The sequence below is a fragment of the Aricia agestis genome, chromosome 8 (assembly GCF_905147365.1).
Source record: "Aricia agestis chromosome 8, ilAriAges1.1, whole genome shotgun sequence".
Lineage (NCBI taxonomy): Eukaryota > Metazoa > Arthropoda > Insecta > Lepidoptera > Lycaenidae > Aricia > Aricia agestis.
The window spans coordinates 11,582,567-11,607,514 of NC_056413.1; the positions used below are offsets into that span (position 1 = coordinate 11,582,567).

The following is a 24,948-nucleotide window of genomic DNA, read 5'->3' on the forward strand; positions in this document are numbered from 1 at the left end:
TCTAAATGTGTCTATTTGTTTGTCCCTCCACACGTTTTCATGCTTAAATCGCTAAACTAATTTTTATAAAATTTGGTGTGGACTGTGGAGATAGTTTAAGTGCGGGGAAGGACGTAGAATCTTTATAATATTATATTATATCACCGGGGATACTATATAATAACTAAATATATATCATAATACATGCTATGGAGTCCAAGTAAGAATTTTACAGTAGATAAATAAATAATAAGCAAATCTGAAATCGTCTTGGTTTAGACAGCAGTCGGAAGTGAATGAAATATTTCATCTGTTGAAGTCGTGTCTGTAAATTACGAGTTTAGGGGCTAACTTCATTGTTGACATGTAAACGTATCCGTTTACGTTTTATCGTTTTTTATTTAATGTTCATAGAAACATACTACACACACTGGCAAAATTAGCGGAACATTGGTAAAAAGGGCCAAAACTTGAAATCAAGTGGGCCGGGCTGTCTGAAAGCCTTTTTTATAGCTTCTAAGCTCATTAAAGAAATAAAATATTGAACAAAACTGGCAAGTTGACAAGAGTTGAGGTTTTTATAGCAATTATGCCCTAATAAGTGTTTTTCGATTATTGACGTTGTAAGTGTTCCTGATAAGAATGGCGTTTTAGCGGGGTGCAAGGTATGCTCAGCTCATTTGATTGTTTGGTTTTTGGAAGAACACATTGCTTAGATACAAAATTAGTGATTTCCCAGCATCTGCGACAGCTAGAGCTGTAACCACGATAGAGAAAGGTCACACCTACCGTTTGGTCAGTCAGGCCAGGTGTGTCGGCTTACGTGGTTCATCGTAACTTTCAACGCTTCAGAGAGACTGGATCTTACGTTCGGAGACGAGAACAAGGCAGATATCCGGTGACATGGTTCAGGATGACCATTTTGTAAGGAAACCAAACTTAAGAAATCGACCTCAAACTGCTATGCAGACACGAAACCCGTCGGAACAGGTCCAAGATGAACGTGTAAGTGATTGTACAGTAAGAAGAAGACTCAAAGAAGTTAAATTAAACTCAAAAGTGCCAGCAAGGGCACCAAAACTTGAGACAGGACACCGAAGAGCCAGGCTAAGATTTGCGCGTGAACATCAAAATTAGACAAGTGAGTGAAATCTTGTGCTGTACAGTGATGGGAGCAAATTCTGTGTACATTGTATTGACAGGCGATAAAGAATGTGGATAAATTATAAGGAAAGCTACAAGCCATCAAACTTACCGGAAACAGTGGCCTATGATGCAGGCTTCGTAATGGTTTTGAGTTGCATATGATTTGGAGCCCGCATGGAGCTGATGATTATAGATGATGGTACTTTGACAGTACAGAGCTATAGCACCGACATCCTGGAACTGCATGGTGTGCCTTTTACACAGTTTTAGATAGTAATTTCAATTTTATGTGCGTCCATAGAGTAAGAAAATCGGGCATTATTACCTAAACGATGCTGGCGTAGCCCAGGTGGAGAGGCCAGCGTGGTCTACGGATGTGGATCCGATTGAAGACGTGTGGCACATCAGTGGGTGAACGGTACGATTTAAAACTCCAGCTCCAAAATGTGTCCAGGAGCTCGAGTTGGCGCTACTGGAGGAGTAGGAGAATATCCCACAGGAAATGATTGACAATTAAAATGCAAGCATGGAATGGCGTATCCAGGCCCTCTTGAGATCCATAGAAGGCATTACACCAGCACTACACGCTTTTAACATGGCATTTCTTTAATAAAAATGGAGAATTTATCTTAAAAACTTACTACTGAAATTTCAAAGATTTTTTTAATTTTTTTATTTTTGCTGATTTTTTTCTATTTTTCACGTTTTTATGCCCTAAATTTATAAAAAAAATATTTTTTAATGATCAATTAGTAAATAAATAAATAAATATATAAAAATCAGTGAACAATTTAAAAAAAATTGAAAATTTTGTTATGTTCCTCTAATTTTGCCGGTGTGTTTAGTATAGAAGAAAGAAAGATGAAAGAAGTTATCATAATTCACGTTTATTTTAAAATAAACAAATTGATATGTTTTCGTAAAACCAGGATACTTTGCTGTGGCGCGGTACGTACTCTTTAGCAAATGTTCAGTTGCTAGATGGACCCAAATTCCTATACTTCGAATCTCGATTCATAAGTCCCATAAACCTTGCGACTTTTACTACCAACTATTTAGATTCCAGCCGGGTTAGCACGGCCACCAGTAGAAATGCGAACTTACGCGATGCGATGCGAGACAAACTGTAGAGAACTTAAGAGGATACCACAGCGGCTAGAGAAATGAAAAAAAAGTACGTGTAATATCTATAGCTGTCTCCCTTACCTCAAGCCTATACCGCAGAACGCGATAGAGACAACTGCAGAAAATCCAGAAAATCAACGATTCGTTGTCCCCTGATTCCTTCTCCAAAACTTAACCGATTTAAGTACTTTTTTCATTAAAGATTAAAAAAAGGCTTGAGCTGTGTTCCTATGTTTTGCTTTTTTTGTATAATCTATCCAAATCTGTTTTCTGGACGTTTGAACACAGTGGAAAATCTGGCCATTTTTTTGGGTTTTTGAACGTTCATATCTTATTTAATAATTAAATTATGAAAAAAAAGAAAACATAGGGACATTGTATTAGTGGCCGTGGATATTCAGGAAAAAAATTATAACTCTACTAGCATTATCCAGGGAGGAAACAGGGGACAACGTTTGTATGGAAAAAATGGCGGTGTGGAATCCTCTTAAGGCCAGAAGTATTTAAGACTTGTCCGCTCTTCGCTATTGTTGCATACCAATTAATATAGATTTACTGATTGTTATTAATGGAATAATTTGTTCGGTGATGGCTGAAAGTGGGACGATCTGAGCCTGTGTGGGATGTGTGGAAGTGATGACTCCATTAAAATAATATATGAGGCCAATTTCATATTTGTAGATCTAAAAGTATGAAAATCCCTTATTTTTCTTTTTGTCGGTGATAAAAGATTATTGCCACTTAATTTATCTTCACATTAGAAATTTAGAAATACGAAAACATTACAAAACTTTTTCTCTCTCAATAACCCTAAGTATCTTAAAGTCAGCGAACTCGTGAATGTAGTATGAATAAAATAACATTAATTTTATTGACTTAGATCTAGATGACACCCGTAACTCCGTTGCTCCAAAATTCGCGTTTGTCGCGCGGGAATTGTAAATTTAGGCAGCCGTACAATTTAAATTTGGCCGACTATCGTACAAACCACAGAAATAGATCAAGATAGAAGGGCCATGCCATGCCTCTCCAATTTGTATGAACACGAGCGTATGGCGCTTCTGTCTTGATCTATCTCTTTTTACGATAGTCGGCCAACTTTAAATTGTACGTCTGCGGGGGACCCTTAAAGTATTCTATGTCCTTTCCCGAGACTCAAAGTATCACCATACCTTTCACCAAAATGGGTTCAGCGGTTGGGGCGTGAAGAGGTAACAGACAGACAGACAGACACACTTTCGCATTTGTCATATTAGTAGGGATGAGATATATGTTTAAGGGCTCATAATTATACATAATATACCTCAACAACCTATACATAGGTCTACGTACGTACATACAAAATAGTACTCCAAACTCCAAAGTCCAACTCACAAGGGACGCCACGTGAATGGGCCACCTGATTTGTTTATACAGGGTGCTGAATTTACGTGAGTTTACATTGTTGCCGAACTTCCTCCCCCATTTCCCCTGTTGACTTTAATTGCTTTTATTAATTCTGTTTGTACGGTGTGTTTTGGTTTTTACAGTTATTTTTACGGATGCTATTTTGTACGAAATTAAAATTTGAGTTTGGTACATCCATACGAATATTATAAATGTGAAAGTGTGTCTGACTCTTTGTCTGTCTGTTTGTTCTCTCTTCACTTTTAAGCCGCTGAACCGATTTTAATGAAATTAGGTATGAAGCATGTATGCAGATATTAATTGTGTGCCGGGAAAGGACATAGAATTTACGGGCGCCATCTAGTAACTTATAACTTTGCCATATTATTACATTATCAATTTTACGATAATCATAAAGGTATTTAATTTAAACCTAGTTTATGATCTAGCAGTCGCAACACAACACTCCTTTTATGGTATTCTAGAAGTGAGATAAGTAAAGTCGTGATTATATTGTTTATCTTATCATTTATAAAGACAACAATTATAATAATTTAAGTCCCCTTTTTATTACCTGTATATTTTTTGTGCTACGTCGGCTACGTCCTACGTCATTCGTGTCTGAATTGTTCTATGAAATCCTGAACCTCGGTTATATAACCGTGATTTTTCCCCGTCTATATATATAATTTTGCCAAATTTTATCAAAGTCGGTCCAATTGTTTCATTGTGTAAATCAATATTTGGTCCTTATAACATTACTATTAACTGTAATTTACTGAAGAGTTTGACTGGCTTAAAATGTCAAAATATTCATATTTTAATAACAGATAAATAATGTTCGTCTCTAACTGTGGCAGAAATTTATAACTATATAGTTATAGTGACTATATTATTAAATAACTATACACTTTCCTTGCACTTATTCCACTTTATTTTAATATATTTATTACAAAATTCTTAAATACACGAAAAAATCATCATCAGGTGTTTTTTTTCGAAACCGGTCGTGTATTTCACAATTTTGTAATAAATATATTAAAATAAAGTGGAAAAAGTGCAAGGAAAGTGTATAATTATTTAATTGAAGATGAATTTCCACCAAGAAGTGACAGTACATTCAATATCAGATTATATTATTCACTTTGATTTATAATGGCAAAGTAGACTTTGATTGTCTAAAACTGTTTGATTCCCACATCTGAGTCCCCAATGTAAGTGTACCATAAGCATAATAAGGCACGTAGTCCGAAGTGCTGCCTTATCTAAACGTTTATTGTTACAGTCCAACTGAAAGCCTTCTGCAATAAGCCAATATAGCTGACATTACAACAAAGACATATATTCTGCTGGATAGAAAAATATTCAAGAATTACGTGCATAGAAAATATGTGAAATTTGACACAGCTTTTGATAGGTAGGGTCGAGGGGAAGGATTGAACTAAAGCGATTAAAAAAGTAGAATTAAATAAAATTAAGTAATAAAAATAGCTACAAAGTTTCCTCACAGATTCATCCACACTACCTTAGGTTTTATAATAATTTACTAGTCGCTCTGTTATCATCAGTCATCGGTCATCATCATGACTGGTTTGAGTCCTAAACCCCAGAGTCAGACGGCGAATCGAGTCACAAAACTCTAAAAATTTGTATGTAATTCCGTGTATCTTAATTTTGATAAGATTACAATGCCAATATTAAATAATATTGCCATATCATTAATGTTTTTTCAAATTTCAAGCTATCCAGCTAACTAGATATCAGTACATTAGACACAGAAGTGTAAGCTAGCTATTGCAAGCGCATTACATTTCTTTTAATGTAATTGCTTTTACCATGCACTGGTGACTTGCTGACTGGACTTCCACAATAAAGCTCAATGAAGCTTTAATAGAGCTTTTTATAAATAAAATAGCTGATCCTGGACCAATGGAAAACTTCCTGTAATTTCTATTATATTCAAGCTGAGTTAGGTAGAGATATAGTTACTATTACTATACTATTAATTCGTCTATGCTATTATCTATATTCGACCTCTGTGTCCAGTGGTGAGCGCGTCGGTAGCTTAAGCCGGGGGTCGCGGGTTCGAATCCCGCCGACGGAACAAAAAGTTTTCAATGTTCCCGGGTCTGGATGTGTATTAAATATGTGTATAATATAATAGAAATCTTAAATATATGTATAGTATAAAAGTATTAAATATATTTCCGTTGTCTGGTACCTGTAACACAAGTCCTTTAAGTACTTAGCACGGAGCCAGACTGACTTGGTGTGAAGCGTCCATAGATATTATTATATAATCAAAAATATTATGTATTATTGTAACACAAAAGTTAACAATTACTGTTTATAATAACTCGATACGACATATCAATTGAATATCACGAGTCACGAGTCACGACTTTATACTAATTTATTTATTAATCGAATAGAGAGTGCCTCATAATCAATTGAATAAACAGGTTTAGTCGTAAACGACGCTTTTATATTCATTACGCTATTATAAGTTGTATGAATTGTATAATGATATCGATTTTATTGCCGATTGTTAATAAAGTAACACATTTTAAGGCTTTATTTGTTAATTTTGTAGATAAGCGACATAAAAATACGGATATATTATAGTCGTAATCGAGATTAACAATAAACTGGTTTAAGACTTTTTGTTCAACCGTTTTTATTTTATTCTATAATAACGGGTGTTTTTTTCGATTATAATATTATTTAAAGATATAAGATAAGGAACAAAACTTACCTACTTAGCTATGTAGGATATAGTGTACTATCAGGGAAATAGAAATAGAGAAGGACCTACATAATTTGATCGGTACCCAGGGTACCCTATCAGGCGTGGTCGCAGCCTGAAATTTTGAAGGGGACTAACTAAGGTGTACCTACCTACTCAGAGAATCGAGACAGTAGCGGTCATTGACTCCCTGTCAAAAAACTTATCATTTTCTATATAAACTGCGATTGACAATGAATTAGTGTCAGATGTTCCTAGTCATATCGAATTTTGCATACTCTATGTGAACTGAATATTAAGCATATCACTTCGAACTCATAAAAAGTTGGAGATTACCATTCTAAGAGTTACCAAGAGGTTTTCCGATGAATCTGTCATAATCTATTTCTTTATAAGAAGTTTTATTCTTAAATATTCTAAATACAGTATTTTTCATTTAGCACCTAGACTAAAAAGGTCAATGACCGCTACCGCCTCGTTTCGCCGAGTACAGTCTAGTCACTACACTAAAAAATAAAAATTTCTCGCTGCTATAATAACTTTAACTTGACCTTGTCCTTCATCTGCCTATGAATCATGATTATAATCTATAATAGTATATAATTGTAGAGACTAGAAATGGTAGAGATTAGTTTCTTTATAAAAATTCAATAATTATTATTCGAATTTATTGTACTGTCTTTCAACTTCCAACGCTCCGGCTTTTAAGGTTATACAGGGTGTAACAAAAGTAAAAAATGCCTTAAGAGGAGTCCACACCACCGTTTTTCCATACAAACGTTGTTCCCTGTTTCCTCCCTGGATAATGCCGGTAGAGTTATGATTTTTTTCCTGAATATCTATGGCCACTAGTAGCATGTCTCTATGTTTTCTTTTTTTTCATAATTTTATTATTAAAAAAGATAAGTACGTCCAAAAACCCAAAAAAATGGCCAGATTTTCCTCTGTGTTCAAACACCCAGAAAACAAAACTGGCTAAAATATACAAAAAAATAAATAAAACATAGAAACACAGCTCAAGCCTTGCTTTAATTCTTAAAGAAAAAAGTACTTAAATCTGTTAAGTTTTGGAGAAGGTATCAGCGGACAACGAATCGAAGATTTTCTGTTCTTTTATTAGAACTTTTGTCAGGTTGTCTCTATCGCGCTCTGCGGTGGGAGACTTGAGATTGGTGAGACAGCAATACATTTTCAAATACCTATTTTCAATTTATCTCTCTCTATGTGTTCCTCGTAGAGAGTTCAATGTGAAAGTAGCAGCTTAAAAAGCTACTTTTTGTGATTTTTAGGGCCAAACGCCCTTCATAAGTTTGCTTTAAATACAAATCACAAGAAAAATTAGCTTTTTAATATTTTACTATTTATGGTATAAATCCTAAATCTGATCAAAATATCGCATTTTTGACTTTATCACAAAGGTTAATGCTACCTATACGGTGTCCATGGTGTGTTGAGCGGCGTCTACTCGTCGCCGACACTTGCCCTCATTCGGCATCGTCGGGAGTAATTACTTAATCCTTTTAAGAATACGACATAATACCACATTATAGCTAATATTATGACCGCACGCGATGTATGGAGATATTTTTTATTGAAAATTATGAAAATATTTGATACGTCTTTGTTTGACATAGACATCTTAATTTTTTTTTTAAATTCAGGATGTTTTATGCCAAAACTGCAATATTCCAAATACCAATTAGGCTTATAGGTACTATAAGTGGCTATATTAACTTTGTTTTAAGGCTGCATTCAAAATTTTATAACGTCAATAGTTTTTTAAGAGCCTATAAGCTGGGCAAAGGCCAGCTTGAGAGGTGTTAAGGGACACCCGAATGGAACGAACTTATTTCTTATGTTCAAAAAACCTGTAAGTATACATAATTAAACACTCAAACATTATTTAAGAAAACGCCATCTATTAACGCCCAGGAATACCTACTATCAACGCCCTCTGCCCCTACCATGCAGGTACTAATAAAAAAGTGTCAAGGTCAAATATCTTTCTGTCTAGCCTCCTTTACGCCGAACGCGCGATAAGTTACTTCGTTCCAATACAATTAGGTATAATATACCATACCTAATAATTTTGTTGACAATCAACTTTTCTTTTTTCAATTCGTAGCTAACTTCATGTGTCACACCACTTAGCGGGCCACCGTGTAAGAAACTACAAATGTGACGCTGAATCTTCTTAGAACCGAGACCTCACAGGCTGACCGCTCACTCTGACCCTCGTTTAATAAGCCTAATTTATAGACACTGTGCTCTTTGAAGTATCGAAACTACACCTGTATAAAAAATATTTTCTGGGTGGCTTTGAAAGACCGCGTTATAAGTTTTTTATGTAAAGCATAATATTTCTAAGTAGTTTCAGACAGTATTATTTGAGACAAAAAGTTCCCAAGTCGTGGCGCAGGTTTATAATGCGGGAAGGGGAACTGAACATTTTTCCGATATAAAAACTGTCCTATACTATTATTTCCTTTCCCTCCTTCTTTCATTAAAAACGTGAAGAAACCCGACAGCTATTATGCACCCGATATTATTAGTATAGATTTACTAAAATACTATAAACTATAGTGTTAAAATATTAACAACGTGCTAGTACTAGTAGATAAGAATAAAAGTATGCAGAAATACTTGAGTTTCACCCTTTCAATCTTACCATTGTTCGTTCCACGCTAATCAAAAGTCAACAATATGAAATTTACGACTGTTTACTAACATGGTGATATTTACATGAGTTCAGTCGTTAAATTTTAAGTAACAATTGCCAAGTTACGAGTCCACAGACCTCATAAATAAGGAGACATTACACTTCGACCGCGGCGTCAAAAATATTGGATTTAAAAACTGCACCCCTTTTTTTAAGTATCGCGATCGTATCAAATTTTATTTGCTAATGTCAGGAATCATGCTAAAGTTTATGGTTTCCAGAAGTTTTGTAACACATACTGGCAAAATGACAGTAAGCAGCAATAAATGACTGCCATCTCTTGCCCTTTCTTAACTTAAGCGTTAACCCTTCGGCGACCTCATCTTTGTGCGTCATAGATATCCTGCAAAATATTTTCAGTGTTCCTCGGTGAGTCACAGGGTCTGTGTGACCGGGTGACGAAGCCTTCGGGATAACATTTTAGTGATAAAATCGCGACATGAGTTACACAGTACACTTTGCCGATAGAGCTTGGTCTTGCAGCTTCGTTAAACCTACTTAGTATTATACTGCCCTGATACCAGAAAAGACCGCTACGTGCAAAACGCAACTTTTGGTAATTGACAAAAATAGCGGGAAAACAGATTTCTTGAAAAGTATTATGATTAGTTAAGATTTAATTATTGATTAAAATAAGTGACGTTACGTAGAATATTTTCATGTTCTCCTTTTCTATTTAATATGTTTGTAAGGTAATTTGAAATACATATTTCTGGTTAGGCTTAGCCCGTAAATAACTTTTTCATTCACGCTGCTAGATTAAAACGCAGTAACCTCGATGGTAACTGCCATTTAGCGTATGATTTTTGTCTTTAAATTTTGATATATCTATTTTTTACATGAATCATACGAAAAAATGCCGCTATGTCGCCTAACTGCTTTATAGATTATTACGTAACTGAGAAGAAACCGATTCATCAATCTAAAAACGCCATTATGTGACGTCAACGGCATTTTTGATTAGTTTAATCAAAATTGGTTTAAAAGTTATCAGTATAATACTAAAAAAGAAAGCTGTTAAATGCACTACCCACTTAATAACTGTATTTTAACTAAGTATTCCACTTCAAATAATTCTAGTCATTAGCTGAAAAGACCATTAGATCAAAAATGCAACAGCAAAAAAAATTAAATTTGAGCAGAAATAAAACCATAATATCAAAACAAATTGTTTATTTGTGAAAGAAACTTAAATGCTTAATTTATTATTTGGTAATAAATTGTAAATCACGTTACGTAAACATCATAACAATCAATAGAATTCTTACTGACTTCAGTCCTAATAATTTCTAGTACAGTACCATAACTAAACATATGAAAATTATAAAAAAGTAACTTAAAAAATATTACACATCCAAAATAAAATATAATTATCAAATATTTATCAAAAACTTAATTGTAATGAGATCAAAAACATTACTTCTATGAGAGATCAAAAAGTAGATATATTAAAACCTAATCATTAATCAGTCTCTTCGTTATTTATATTATTAGTTGGTATTCTTTTCCAGAATGTAAGTTTATGAGAAGGCATAAGTTTGGTTAACTTGGTTAAAATATTCAATTTTCTTGTTTCTGATATTCCTCTCGCACTTTCTCTAGGAGTCAGCACCTCGGGAACAGATCCATTTTTTGGTTTAAGGTAAGTATCTTTTAAAAAACAAACTTCAGTATAATCGCCGTCAAAATCCGATTTGTAAAACATATTGTAGCTTTTTCGTTCAAAACTAACTTGAATATATTCTATGCCGCCAACAGTAAAACCTCCGGAGTCGGATGAGAAATGCGATGTTAAAGAAAACCATCAAATCACAGTACAGGCAGAGATCCATGCCTGTGATTCAGACACAGGACAAGTTCCATCTCTTAATTTTTCAGTTCAGGAAGAAGGTCAAACAGTATTGTCATTAAAGTTATTATGTTTGGGAGTCATTAATAGTAATAAATATCAAATATTAAACAAAAATGAGACAGTGACAATAGAAACACATAACGAAAATAAGGATATTGAAGATGATGGTGAAGTTATAACTGTGATCATTATTCAAGACGAATGCGAAGCAAATGTAACAGAAACAAATACAAGTAAAGACAAAGAACCAGAGGAATTGATTCAAGAAAATAGTGCAGGCGAAGAAATATTTGAGTTAAACCAAGAACATGAACAAGATAGACATGATGACTGCTATGAAAAAGATCTCAAACTTTATACTAAATCGGGGCAATTGCGAAAAAGAAAAATATATGAGACAAGTTTAACTGAAAGACTGCAAGAAAAAAGAACTAAATATCGAGAACAATTTCTAGTTAAAGGAGGCTGCAAATGTGCAAACAAGTGTATGGAAAAAATCAGCAAGGAAGAAAGAGAAACACTTAATGAAAATTATTGGCAGATGTCTTGGAAAACACGTCGCATATTTATTCGACAAAGCTGCTATGTTGTAATCCCGAAACGTACACTAACATCATCACCTTAACGACACCCAAAACGCAAGTTTTTCTTTAAAAATGCCTACGAAAATAAGGTAGATGTGTGCAAGCCCTTCTTTCTCTCCACACTAGGATACAAACCAACTAATGACACGGTTTTATACAATGCTTTAAAGGTTAAGGACAGCGAAGAAATACAGGACAATAGAGGAAAGCATAAGAAAATCATACTATTTGACCGAGATAATATAACACGACACATAGAATCCTTTCATCCAACAGTTTCACACTACAGACCTTCCCCCACGCCGACAAAATATTGACTGTCGATCGATCGAATATGCTCTGCCGCGTTCGTATTCCCCCCCGCTCTCCTCTAAATCAACTTAAATAGCGGTCTTTTTGTTTAGTTTTTTAATTAAACCGCGTTTATAAAATGCCATCATGCAAATATTTAAATAATATCCTAAGTTAAATGACGGTCATAGTTTTGTAGTGTAGTTTTTTAGTTTGATTTATTAATATTCTACTACGCTTAAAAACAGTTTAGATATCATAACGTGGTTCTAGTGTATGACGATAATTTAGCCGTTTTATTGCTTATAATGGAAATGGTTATGGGCAAAAATTTGCTACGTATTAAGGTCGTTATAGTTAAATAACGGTTTTTATACTTATCATGACCATTTCACGGCATTCTTCTGTAGTACTTCCCCAACCATGTTTTCAATTCTTACTAACATAAACATCAGTTAAGATATTATAACATGTTTATAGCTTAACAATTTAGTTTAGCGGCTTTTTATCTTATGGCCATCTCTAAAAACTGAAAAAAGGGGTCTTATAGCGGCAACTTATCTCAGAAACTAATAAACTTAAAAATATAAGTCAAATAGAACCAGAAAGCTGACAATCTGCTTAGTTTACACATAAAAAAATAAAAATAACGTATTTTTCACGTAGCGGTCTTTTCTGGTATCAGGGCAGTATAGTAGTATGTATGGTGAATCATACTCAAATGAGATTTTAACATCAAGAGCTTCTTGGGTGGGCTGTCACAATTGTATCTAATATCTATAGATTATGGATCGAGTATGTTGAATCTTAATGTTATATGTATACAGGTAACGTACTTCAAAAACATGTCTTCGAAGCTATTTATTATTATTTTAAGATTCGATATTGAGTCCCACTTTATTTTCTAAACAATGGACAATGGTGTAAACTGTAAAGAATTCACGGTCTAACGTAATAAAAATTGCATACCTCTAGATGAAAAGCCTAGATCTAGACTTTCATTACACTAATTTTGGGGTAAAATGAAAGGTCTTCCTATGAGATGAATGAGAGGTCAGAAAGCTTTCTACCGTGCGATATGGTATGGTCGGCCAGGCCATCGTACCTAGGAATGATTACGATAGCGCGATGCCGCATCTGGCGATAGTTCGTAGACGTCGCTTCAGTTCGGCAGACTTCTGCACAGTGCGTGCGACTAGACGTACCTATGCGAATTATAATAATTGCAAAATAGCTTTACCGCGCCACTCCTCGAGTGCCACACTTTATTTTTCATCTCGGGACCTACTCAATCTAGCCTCTCTTTCTTTCAGATATACACAGACTGGGCGAACCACTACCTCGAGCGCGCGCGGTCTCGTCGCCGGGCCGGCACCTCCGGCGGCCTGGCCCGTGACTGCGCCGACGGGTTACTGCTGGCTGACGTCCTCGAGGGTGTCACGGGGTTGAAAGTACCACGAGCTCACCGGAAACCGAGGAACCCGCAACAAATGGTAAGTGTTTTAGGGTTAAGTTTGGTGTTTTAGAATGAGCAACTATTGCAGTGCTTTTAGATCATACCTTTGGATAGCATGGACCTACCGATAAGATAGGTCTGTAAGTTGTAACGGAGATTTTATAAATATGTTTGTGTTCTGTTGTCTATAAGGTGGAATAGGGGACATATTAAATAGGAAGCCTAAAAATCAACTTACGTTTAATAGCAAAAATAGGATACCGAATCAGCTAGTGGTCTAATAGTCCGCATGCGACATGTCACTTATAGGGTCACTATTTATTCTCGACTTACCACAGGTTAAAATTCCAAGGCATGTTTCACTTATATTAATAAATTAAAAGAAAAGGTTAAAACATACGCCCATATCCATAACGGAATCCTCCCCACAAATAACAAACATCCATAACATCAATCATGCAACAGACAGATCCGGCTTAATTGTTTATTTTTATAGGTTAAAAATGAAACTGTTATGATAATTACTATTTTGGTTCATTAGAACCAGTCGTCAATGTTTACTATTTTTGGTTTTATAATTATATAAAACCAAAAATAGTAAACATTGACGCAGGTAAACATGTTACAGTCAAAGGTCAATATTTAGAAAAAATTCAAAATGCCTATCTCATTAATTTATTCTGAACAGCTACATCTACTTAGAATTCATTTCACATTTCTATCTGATCATTTATTCATTCACTATTTACTCAATTATTGCTTTTAAGTCCATTGCGTTATTATACTGCTTTTTATTCATTAATCATTTCTTGAATTGCCAGCCAGTGTAGGTTTTAGATAAAAATAAAAATTATTATGGATACTTACTTGATAATAAATGATTATGCTACTGGCCAAGTCTCCAACTTTGAATTTTGTCTAAGCTACTAATTGTCGCCGGATGAGGAATGATGGTTGACAGCAACGTATCGAACTTTATAGGCCTTTGGTGTCAAAATTATTGATGCTGATAACGCCTTTATTGTTATGCCATAAAGCTCATAATAGCGTGTATTGCTTGTGATGTTTTGATTCTAACATCCAGTTTACGATAGGTAGCCCACAAACCCGAATCCTGTTGAAATCGCTTCCGGCATTATTTGAGAAAGTGATGATAATATTTATGAGATAATCAAAGGGTTATTGTATACAAATAGCGATATATTGTACAGGAGTAAACGAAACGAGATCGAGGCAATAAGGTTACTCTGTGCAAGTATGGTAAAGATAATTAATGTATATACTATATTGTGCTATCTTTAAGGGTTGCCAACCTAAAATTTAAAAAACCAGGTTTAAAGTTACAAAAACCAGGACAATTTCGAACAAAAACAGGACACAAGACTCGCAATAGTAGAGTTATCTAGTGACAAAAGACACTAAGGTTTAGGAAATTAAAATAATAATGTCTTTTAATATGAAACAATACAGTTAAAACTATTATATAAAACAAACTATTTTGTAAACAACAAAATTTTAAATTTGGATAATTTATAGTGAACCCAGGACGGTATCTAAAAACTATCCAGGACGTCCCATGACACTAACGGCCATTCCCAATATTTGATCTATCTCTGGTTTTGCCCTACTAGAGATAGGAATAGCTCACAATTGACATAAAATATATGTCTCTAATGTCTAATCTGAGCTATTCCTATCTCTAGTAGGGCAAAACCAGAGATAGATCAAATATTTTGAACGGCCGTAAGAAAACTAGGACATGTCAGGACATGTCAATAATTAGGGTTGCCAACCGTCCTGTTTTCCCAGGGGAAAACAGGACGGTTGGCAACCCTAATTATTTATACTACCCACCACTTGGTTGCAGAAATCTGTTGACATCGCAGGTTTCGTACAATTTTCCGGGATAAAAATGATTTTTGTCTTTCTCTGGATTCCAAATATCTGCATACCAAACTTCAAAATCAGTTCAGCGGTTTATGTGGCGGCATTTTTTTTTGGCTAATTGGCAGTAAAATAAACCCTTTGCATTCACCGGAAGAAAGACAAAATCGATTACAAAGTGCATTTAATACGCCACGAAAGGCAATAACCATTGCAATCCGATATACTTGTGGTGGAAAGCGCTGCGACAATACCACATCCGCAGTAGCGTGGTTGGTAACGTGCGGTCAAATGAGCCTGGCCAAAACACTTGAACTATCGATTTGCAGCTCAAATTGTGAAACTAAGCTTAAATTTATGCGTAGTAACTCAAAAAAACTCTTTTAAACTTTTTAGTGTAAGAGCGGGGTTCCCGGGAAGTTCTTTGCTGTACGGAATTTAAAAGTTTTTTTTTTATTTCTGCAACATCAAAACATAAATAATGAGATAAGTTTCATCGATATTAAAACCAAAGTCAACAAAAATATTTCATTCCAACATAATATTAGTACTGTGCACTTACAATTAGCTCCAATGTACATAAATTAAGAACTTAAATGCAACCGGAATACCTTTCAACGTGGAAGATTTATGTGACGCGGGAGTTTTTTATTTCTTGAAACACTCGATTTGAGTTCGGCGCAGACGAGCCACAGACTATAATCGACTGCAGTCGCCAAAGAAAAAATGTGAAACATTTTAAGTTAAAACTATGAAAACGCATGGGGGATTGCTTAAACGTAACAATATAGCATACAAATTTATTAAAATCTTAACTACTTCTCCTTGTGTCATAAATTATTATAATATTATAGCTTATATTAAGTACATTAAAATTCTTCAGTCCTCTCACATAAACAGATGAATTACTGATTCCAAGCATTATAAATACTTACAAGTACATATATTTATAATTTACTAGCAGTCCCGGCAAACGTTGTTTTTTTATATTAAGTATTTCGCCCAGTACTTGAACTTTTAGTTCTTCTGTAAAAATATTAGTCACAACTTCACAAGGCTTTGAAGCTGCAGAAAACGGAGTTAAAACGTACTCGCGTCCACGTCGCCGCCGTTGAGTGGTCTAGTTTGTCGTCCGTCTGCACCGATCCTTACGTTCCCACTTCCCAGGGCAATTCACCAGCGTAAGAATAAGCCATAAACCACATTAACCACAACTTGACATATTGTTCATACGAGCACTGGTGTTACAGCTAGAAATGGTGCGGAAATATGGTTTTATAACGAGACTTGTTACACAGGAATCGCTATGTGAACAAAAAATAAATCTGAAAAAGGTATTCAATGGTGGCTGCACATAGTAAGCTCGCAAACACACATGACACAACACTATTATAATTGTGCTTGCTTTAACTCATTTGTTTGAGAAACCTCTTTTTTGAAAGTCGGCTAAAACATAGCTGGTAAAATAATAGTAAGTATTTTAAAAAAAAACTTCAAAAGACTTCTACGTGATTAAGAATTAAAATTCCCTATCTCAAAAACTACTGAACTGATTTTGATGAAACTTGCAGTGTTCCTTAACTTGAATAATACCTATAATACAATAAAAAAGAATCACTATATAATACAAACTGGGCAGCTCTAGAAATATTACATACATTGTGGTCGAATCGATAACATCCTTTTTTTGAAGTCGGTTAAAAAAATAGTGAACAAGAAAAGTATCACTCGTCTATCTATAATAACTATAAGTAATAAGACACAATAAATCTATTTACAATACTTTATTCAAATTGTTGTTGTAAATTATTTTATTTATAACTAGATGTCCCGCGCGGCTTCGCCCGCGTAAATTAGGAATTTTACAGAAACCGTACATTTTCCCATAAAAAATATTTTCCCCGTTTTTCCCGCATTTTCCTGAGTTTCTTCGGTCGTATTAGTCTTAGCGTGATAATATATTATATAATATAGCCTATAGTCTTACTCGATAAATGATCAATCTAACACTGAGATAAGTTTTTAAATCGGACCTGTAGTTCCTGAGATTGAGGCGTTCAAGCAAACATACTCTTCAATGTTATTATATTAGGTAGGTATAGATTTTTTTTATCTATGGACGCTTCACACCACGTCAGTCTGGCCCCGTGGTAAGTACCTGATGGACTTGTGTTACAGGTACCAGACAACGGAAATATATTTAATACTTTTATACTATACATATATTTAAGATTTTTATTATATGATACACATATTTAATACACATCCATGACCCAGGAACTTTGAAAACTTTTTGTTCCGTCGGCGGGATTTGAACCCGCAACCTCCGGCTTGAGCTACCAACGCGCTCACCACTGAGCCACAGAGGTCGTCAAACTATTTTTAGAAATAATATAAAGATTTTTTTTAAATTATCGCTTGACAAACTCGAGTCTCGATATAAAATACTATGAAATGGTATAATATGGTAGTGATGATGATGAATGTAATTTGCATAGTAGCATATGGTTCCTGTTCTTAAAACAACGCCGAAACTCCCAAACTTATATCTATAAAGAATCAGGAGTTCTCTCAGCACCTTCCGAACCACGGTATACCAGGTATATCTCGGTGCAAAATCTTACTTGTTGGTAGCATATGCTTAGAATACTTCTCACGAAACCGAAGTCACCACACGTTTCCCTATAAGTTTTGAGGAGTTCCCTCGATTACTTATGGATCCTTCATCAGATCACCACTTTTGTGAATATAAAAATCGGGTAACATACGGCGGAGTAATCGTTGAATATAAGAAAACGAACATAACACCTCCCCCATTTTGAAAGTCGGTTAAAATTGTAGCCTATGTGTTATTCTGATGTATAAGCTATATTATTGTAAAGTTTCATTAAAATCCGTTCAGTAGTTTTTGCGTGAAAGAGTAACAAACATCCATACATCCACACATCCATACATCCAAACAAACTTTCGCCTTTATAATATTAGTAGGATGTAGCCTATAATATATTATCACGCTAAGACCAATAGAAGCGGAGCACCAATGAAGAATGTTTCAAAATCGGGTGATTTTTCCTATTGTGCTGCGTAAACGATAAAAGTTTCGCAAAAATTGGCAGAATTTTCTTTATTTACCCATGAATTAGTTACTCTCTCGGGTCTGTGGCTGTTTGGTTGTTCGTTTTGTTCGGTGTTGCTATGTGTCTGTGCGGATGATTTTCTTGCTCTCTGTATTCGATGCCTATCCCTATCCTGGCTGAGGCGAGCCTCACGCTCTACAGATGATTCTCTTTCTCTCTGTATTCGATTTCTATCACTATTCTGGCTGAGGCGAGCCTCACGCTCTACAGACGATTCTCTTTCTCTCTGTATTCGATTTCTATCACTATTCTGGCTGAGGCGAGCCTCACGCTCTACAGACGATTCTCTTTCTCTCTGTATCCGAATTCTATCATTTTTCCGACTGAGGCGAGCCTCATGCTCTACAGACGATTCTCTTTCTCTCTGTATCCGAATTCTATCATTTTTCCGACTGAGGCGAGCCTCACGCTCTACAGACGATTCTCTTTCTCTCTGTATCCGATTTCTATCACTATTCTGGCTGAGGCGAGTCTCACGTTCCGTTGACGATTCTTCATCTCTTGCTGAACGTGCTCTTTTGGCATTCACTGTACTACGACCTATGTTCGAACGACGACGTCTTCCAGGCATGATCGTATAGTAACCCACAAAGCAACAAATAACCCAATCGCAAAGCAAAAACAAAAGTCCGTTTTTCTAACCAAGTCAAATATATTTTTATCGACAATTCAGAAACCAAAGAACCAGAAACAATGAATATCTGAAAGAAAGCGCTGTGGTTGCTCCTCTGCGTTACCGTCTGCACAACCACACAATGACGAAATACACTATCTACTACAATAACATAAGCCCGAAGCTTATGAGAGCCCCCGGCCGGTTCCGGCGTAACCGCTATGTCCCTCGGCCGCCGCCGCGCGACATATTTTTTGATTCCGCGTAAGTTTATACGTTTGAAAACTTCTAAAGTATTGATCGAAATTGTATAGTGTAAAAGACAATTATAATCTACATTTAATGTCTTAGCTTCCAAACATGTTTATTTGGATAAGGGTTAATGTTGTAAATTGTTAAAATCGCTTCGTAAATAAGCCGTTATTTTTCGTAAAAAGTAAATAACAAAAATGGCTATTGTGAGTTATCCCTAAGAAATAGACATATACCATCGCGGACTTTTTTGTTTACCTTATTAAGGTGTACAATACTGTAGTACATTATTTTGATCTATCTCGTAGGGTTTAGCCAGCGTTTGCAATATAAACGCAAAAAAATGAATTTATTTACGACATAACATTAGAAACCTCTAAAATTATCAGTGTTTCTCTACCATATTATGCATATGTTATACATATAAACCTTCCTCTTGAAACACTCAATCTATTAAAAAAAACCGCATCAAAATCCGTTGAGTAGTTTTAAAGATCTAAGCATACATACACACATACATACAGACAGCGGAAAGCGACTTTGTTTTATACTATTTAGAGATGCGGCTTAAAGCAAAGAAATAAATCTTGATGTCACTTTCGTCCCCATAATGTATTTTACAACGACAATTTAGGCGATTATCATGAAATTACCAAGTCATAAAGGAAAGTAAAGTTGTAAAAAGTCAAGACTCTAAACTGTGAAAAGATTAGATAAGGAGAACAATAATATAGCTTTCTTATTTTAGTGCTTAACTTTCTATGATTGACAGGATGTGTTTATGGTTTCCTAATGGAAAGTTATCATCGATCGTCATTAAGAAATATAATAAAATTTTTGTCGTTTCAACCACTTGCTTTGTTTCGGTAGTAGGTAATTCATAATAGAAAACCATGCGAGTAGCCTTTTATAATAGTACCCTGACCCAGCTACTATATATTTTTGTAACGTTACCTTTGACATAGGGTCACTGAGACCATTCGCGTATGTGGATGATTAGAAATTATTTTAAAATTATTAGTATTTAGGTACACAATATTTCAATTTTACTTATATTATTCAATATTCTTGATTATAATAATCGATGCGCGTTAAGAGGGCGACAAACCCAAAATTTTCGATTTTATAATTCATTTATACTTGATTCTAAAATTAAATACTACATTATATTTGAAGAATTCGATCTGAGCAAAAACACGATATCTTAAAATTTTCTCGATAGAAAAAAATCACAAAGATGCATCTAATTTTCACGAATTTTTCATTTATTGCCATAACCGTGCATTGAACTAAGTTAATATTTTAACACATTGTATAAAATTCTATCATTTAGAAACCGACCTAGCGGATTTTTAAAATGTTGTATATTAATCGAGTTATTGAGAAAAAACTAATTTGACGATGAATCCGCGTCGTCCTTTTTCACCTGGCTTATCAAAGACGGGCGTGAGCGTGAAGAGAGAAGGACGATGTTTTATTTTTTTGGATTAGTCGCCCTCTTAAGTAAACAACAATAGTCTGCCAAAAACGCCGGCGCATACTATAGATTACAGAACAATCAAAAGATTACGGTTTTCCGTCCGTTTTCTAATAATCAACTATAAAATAACAATTAAAATAGAAACCGCGTGCAGTTGCAATCCATTGTGTGCCGCAAATGGCAATCGGAAGTCCAGTATTAAGGCCTGTGAAAGCCGAGCCGAGTGGAAAGCCGAAATTTTACACTTATCGGGAACGCTGATCGTATTTTCAGCTTATAATCCTTCCGATCGACGAAAGTTGAAAGAGTCTCTCTCGAGAGAGAGCGCGCGACCGACAAAAAAGTCAAATAATATGCCACTTCATGTCACAGGCTATATTATGTGGGAGAGCCATAGCTTCGGCACGAATGGGCCGACTTGACCGGAGAAATACCACGGGCTCACAGAAAACTTGCGCTGTTTCGCCGAGTGAGTGAGTTTACCGGAGGCCCTTTTCCCTTCCCTACCCTCCCATATTTCCTTCCCTACCCTCCCCTATTACTTTTCCTACCCTCCTCTATTACCCTATTCCTTCTTAAAAGGCTGGCAACGCACCTGCAGCTCTTCTGATGCTGCAAGTGTCCATGGGCGACGGAAGTTGCTTTCCATTAGGTGACCCGTTTGCGCTTCAGTTCTTGTTTCAGTTTGTGAATGTGTGACTTTTCCCGTAACTCCAGAATGACTAAGAACATAGTCTCAGCCTTAAAAAGTAGGGAGTTTAATGTTTATGTAAATTCCAAAAAAATCAGAGTAAGTACTTTACACTCTAGACCAGTCGCTGTTCCGTAAAAAAAATAACTAAGTAATTATAAATCAATACTACTTTTTCTTGCATGAATGAAGAATTTCTTTTGAGGGTTTAACCCCTTTACAACCCTTAAGTGGTTAATTGTGCGTTATGGGATGTTTTAACACTCATCCGTCGACAGATCGAAAAAAGTATGTTTTTGCGTACCCTTCCCGATCTATTAGACAGATGATTGACAAACAAACGGATCGCTTCTATTTATAATGATTTATTATGTTCAATGACTTTTAACTTTGCCTTTTTAAGTTAAGAAAAAATAAGAAGTCAAGGAAAACATGACAAAGTCGATTCATTTATTATTAATTAAACAAATTAAATAACTCCTAATTAATTTTATACTTGACTGTAAAAAAGTTTCATATTGAAAAGGTTTTCTTTTTATTAGAATAGAAAACGTACCCAATAGAAGCTTTTAATTTCTATAATAATTTTAACCCTAAAATAGACACAGTGGTTAGAGATAAGTGTCAAAACTCAAAAATTTTAATAAGCGATTATCCTTGCAAGTTTTATTTGTTGTAGACACGAATATAATAATTATCATCACCAATTTAAATTTTTGAAAAGTTATAAAAGAAATATGTTATGCATTTGGCACGGGTCATTTGTCTTAATTTTGCAGTAATTAAAAATCAACTTCAGTTTCTGATTGGATTAGAAACACAATCGTAAAATTTTAGTGAAGGCAATTATTGTTTCCCTCACTTTATTGAATATAATCCTTGGATAAAATAAATAAAAAAACACGTTCTACCGGATTTGTTTTTTGATTAAAATTTTAACGGTCGCGTCCAAAATTACATAACATTCCGTAGAGTCTGAATTGTTTAGTAAGACAAATTATATAGGTTGAAATTAGTAATTAAGTACTCAATTTTGTCGATTAGTAAGGAAGAAAGGAAAAATGATCGCTGGAAAATACTTACATGTTTTTAATACAATAAAGATAAAATAATATGTTACAAAATATTATGAAACGTTATTTTATTTTCTTAACTTGTTTCTCCATTAATATTTCAAATACCAAAATCCAAAGACAATAAAACTGACAGCCACAATATACATGATGATAGTAAAACAAGTCTGTCAAAATTTATAATGGAATAAAAACTTACTATTAACCTTGGTCTATGCTATTAAATTTAACAGTTTTCCTTTTAAGTGACGCATAAGTTCCATAGCATTAAAGATGAGTAAAGACATAAGACAGAAGTAATAATAGAAAGTAGATGCAAGAGCCTCTACGAAAAGCTAAAGCTTTGTAGGTCACGACCTGAGCCTTCGGGCGTTTTAATAAGTGGGTACTTTTAATGTCAATTTTCACATTCATCATATTTTAAAAATTAATAAAAGCTCTCACTTGATTGCATGTTACGTTTAAGCATTAATTTAATTGCTAAAAATATTACTTTTATTTCTGGAGTTTTTATATTATTTTCTGGAGATTCGTTTCTTTATGGACTTTAGTGATAAAGTAATAATCAGTGTATAAGATGGAAAACGAGAATTACAATATTAATATAGAAAAAAATATTAATATTTCACTTTTAACTTTTTAATATCCTTTTTATCCCTCACATACATTTTTGTACACGGTGTTTTGCGACATTTTAGGGTTAAGTTTCTGTCTGTTTCTCAAGATAATTTAGCGTTAACTAAAAATAAATGTAACACTTGACTAAAAAGTTTGACCGTTAAGTGTTAATTGGTTGATTACAACCGTCGACTGCAGCTTCGCTGTGCTTTATCAAGTGACGTTCATTCGTGCTCTCGCCACTCGCGGTGGCGGCTGTATCGATTCGATTATAATCGACGATTTATCGGTCTTCTATCGATGTTTTAATCGTTCAGTGGATTTTGTGCAGTGCTTGTGATTATTTGGATTTCATTGTGATAAGGTTAGTTTATTTTTTTTTGTTTGTGTTAGACTTTATGTGTAGTACGGGCGTACAGCATATTGTTTTTAAGTTTTAACCGTCGTTGTTATTGAAGGATTGAATTTTATTATTTTATGCAGGTAGGCCGTTTAGTATGTTTAATAGTCACATATTGATACATGAAATATCCAAGATCATGTATTTGATATGCCCTGATATTTGTACGAAATTACTTTTAATACTTAATCTCAATATTTAATTTTAATACAATAGCAATATTACATTTAAAAAAATTAAAGCCCCAACCGAATCTTCTTTGAGGGTGGAAAGTCCATAACCAAAAAAAGTTTTTTTTTTACTTTATACTTTATAAGGTGGTCGACAAAAACTTTCAATAGCTACCTAATACTACCTACACTACCGAATGTAATTAAAAAACTGTTCTTAGAACTAGAGTAGGCACTAAACATATAAACAAAATGTTATGCAGCAATTAAGTAATAAATCAAACGGCAACATGTGTAAAAATGATATCAGAGTCGCAGACGGAGTGTGAATTTACACTGAAGTGGGTGGTCTTAGAAACACAACATCAGTACTTGTGTTACTTTTTTTTAACCAAGGAGCCATTTTCAAAAATAAGAAGTACTACTTTTTTATAGGTCTACCAGAATCTGATTACAAAAAGTGAGAAAATAAATTGACTCTAGCAATACCGGGGTAATTGGAATAAAACATTTTGATCCTTTTTTCCCATATAGAGGCTTATTCTGTGTGTGAAACATGCAAGTTTGCAAGTAAGTATAAAAATTTATCCAATGAATGATCATTGGATAAATTTTTATACTTAGGTACTTGCAAACTTCAAAAAATATCCATGAGGATATTTTTTGAAAATCTTCCATCAAAATTTGCCATCAGATTCTGGTCGACCTATAATTGTGTATTTTTTTGAGAAAGAAAAAAAGGAATTTAATCTGTATAGATTATTATAATCCCATAGGTAGGTAGGTACCTACTTCAGATTAAGCATAGGATAATTTTATTACTTAAGTTTTTAATATTTGTTTTTATAAATTATTACAAAAAATACCCAATAAGAAATATTATTACACATACAAAAAATTCTGGGGTATTCCCATTCAAGTTTTATTTGCTTAGCTATTGCTTAGCAAATAAAACTTGAAATTTTTTTAACAATTAAATGCTTATTGCAAAGTGAAGTTAAAATAGGAAAGAAGTAAAAAATAGCAATAAGTACTACCTAGAAACTGTAAGTACAAAGTTTCTGTGTAAAACGAAAGTTTCGATGTAAACTTAACTTAAAATACATTCAACGATTAGTTTTTTATTTATTTATAGAACGTGCGGTTTCGCAGCGTAAACATTTTAGGGTTAAATGGATTATGTATGTGCCTAAAGTTTGAGCACAATATAAAATTATACAGTCCATCATTAATAATAATTTATTGCATTAACTGAAAATATGATAAAAGACTTTACTATATACTTCTACTAGTAGATAGAAAACTATTTAGTAATCTGTCCCTATATTTTATGGTTAGGTTATAAG

At 34.3% G+C, this 24,948-nt stretch overlaps 1 protein-coding gene across 6 annotated transcripts in view; it reads left to right on the forward strand.

The window, feature by feature from the left end:
- Nucleotides 1-24,948, forward strand: part of LOC121729825 (protein sickie) — a 239,802-nt gene that overhangs the window by 65,427 nt on the left and 149,427 nt on the right. For all 6 annotated transcript variants that reach the window (XM_042118456.1, XM_042118457.1, XM_042118458.1 and 3 more), the window contains exon 2: nucleotides 13,142-13,321. In XM_042118456.1, the coding sequence (XP_041974390.1) occupies nucleotides 13,142-13,321 (180 nt within the window). The remainder of the gene's footprint in view (nucleotides 1-13,141; nucleotides 13,322-24,948) is intronic.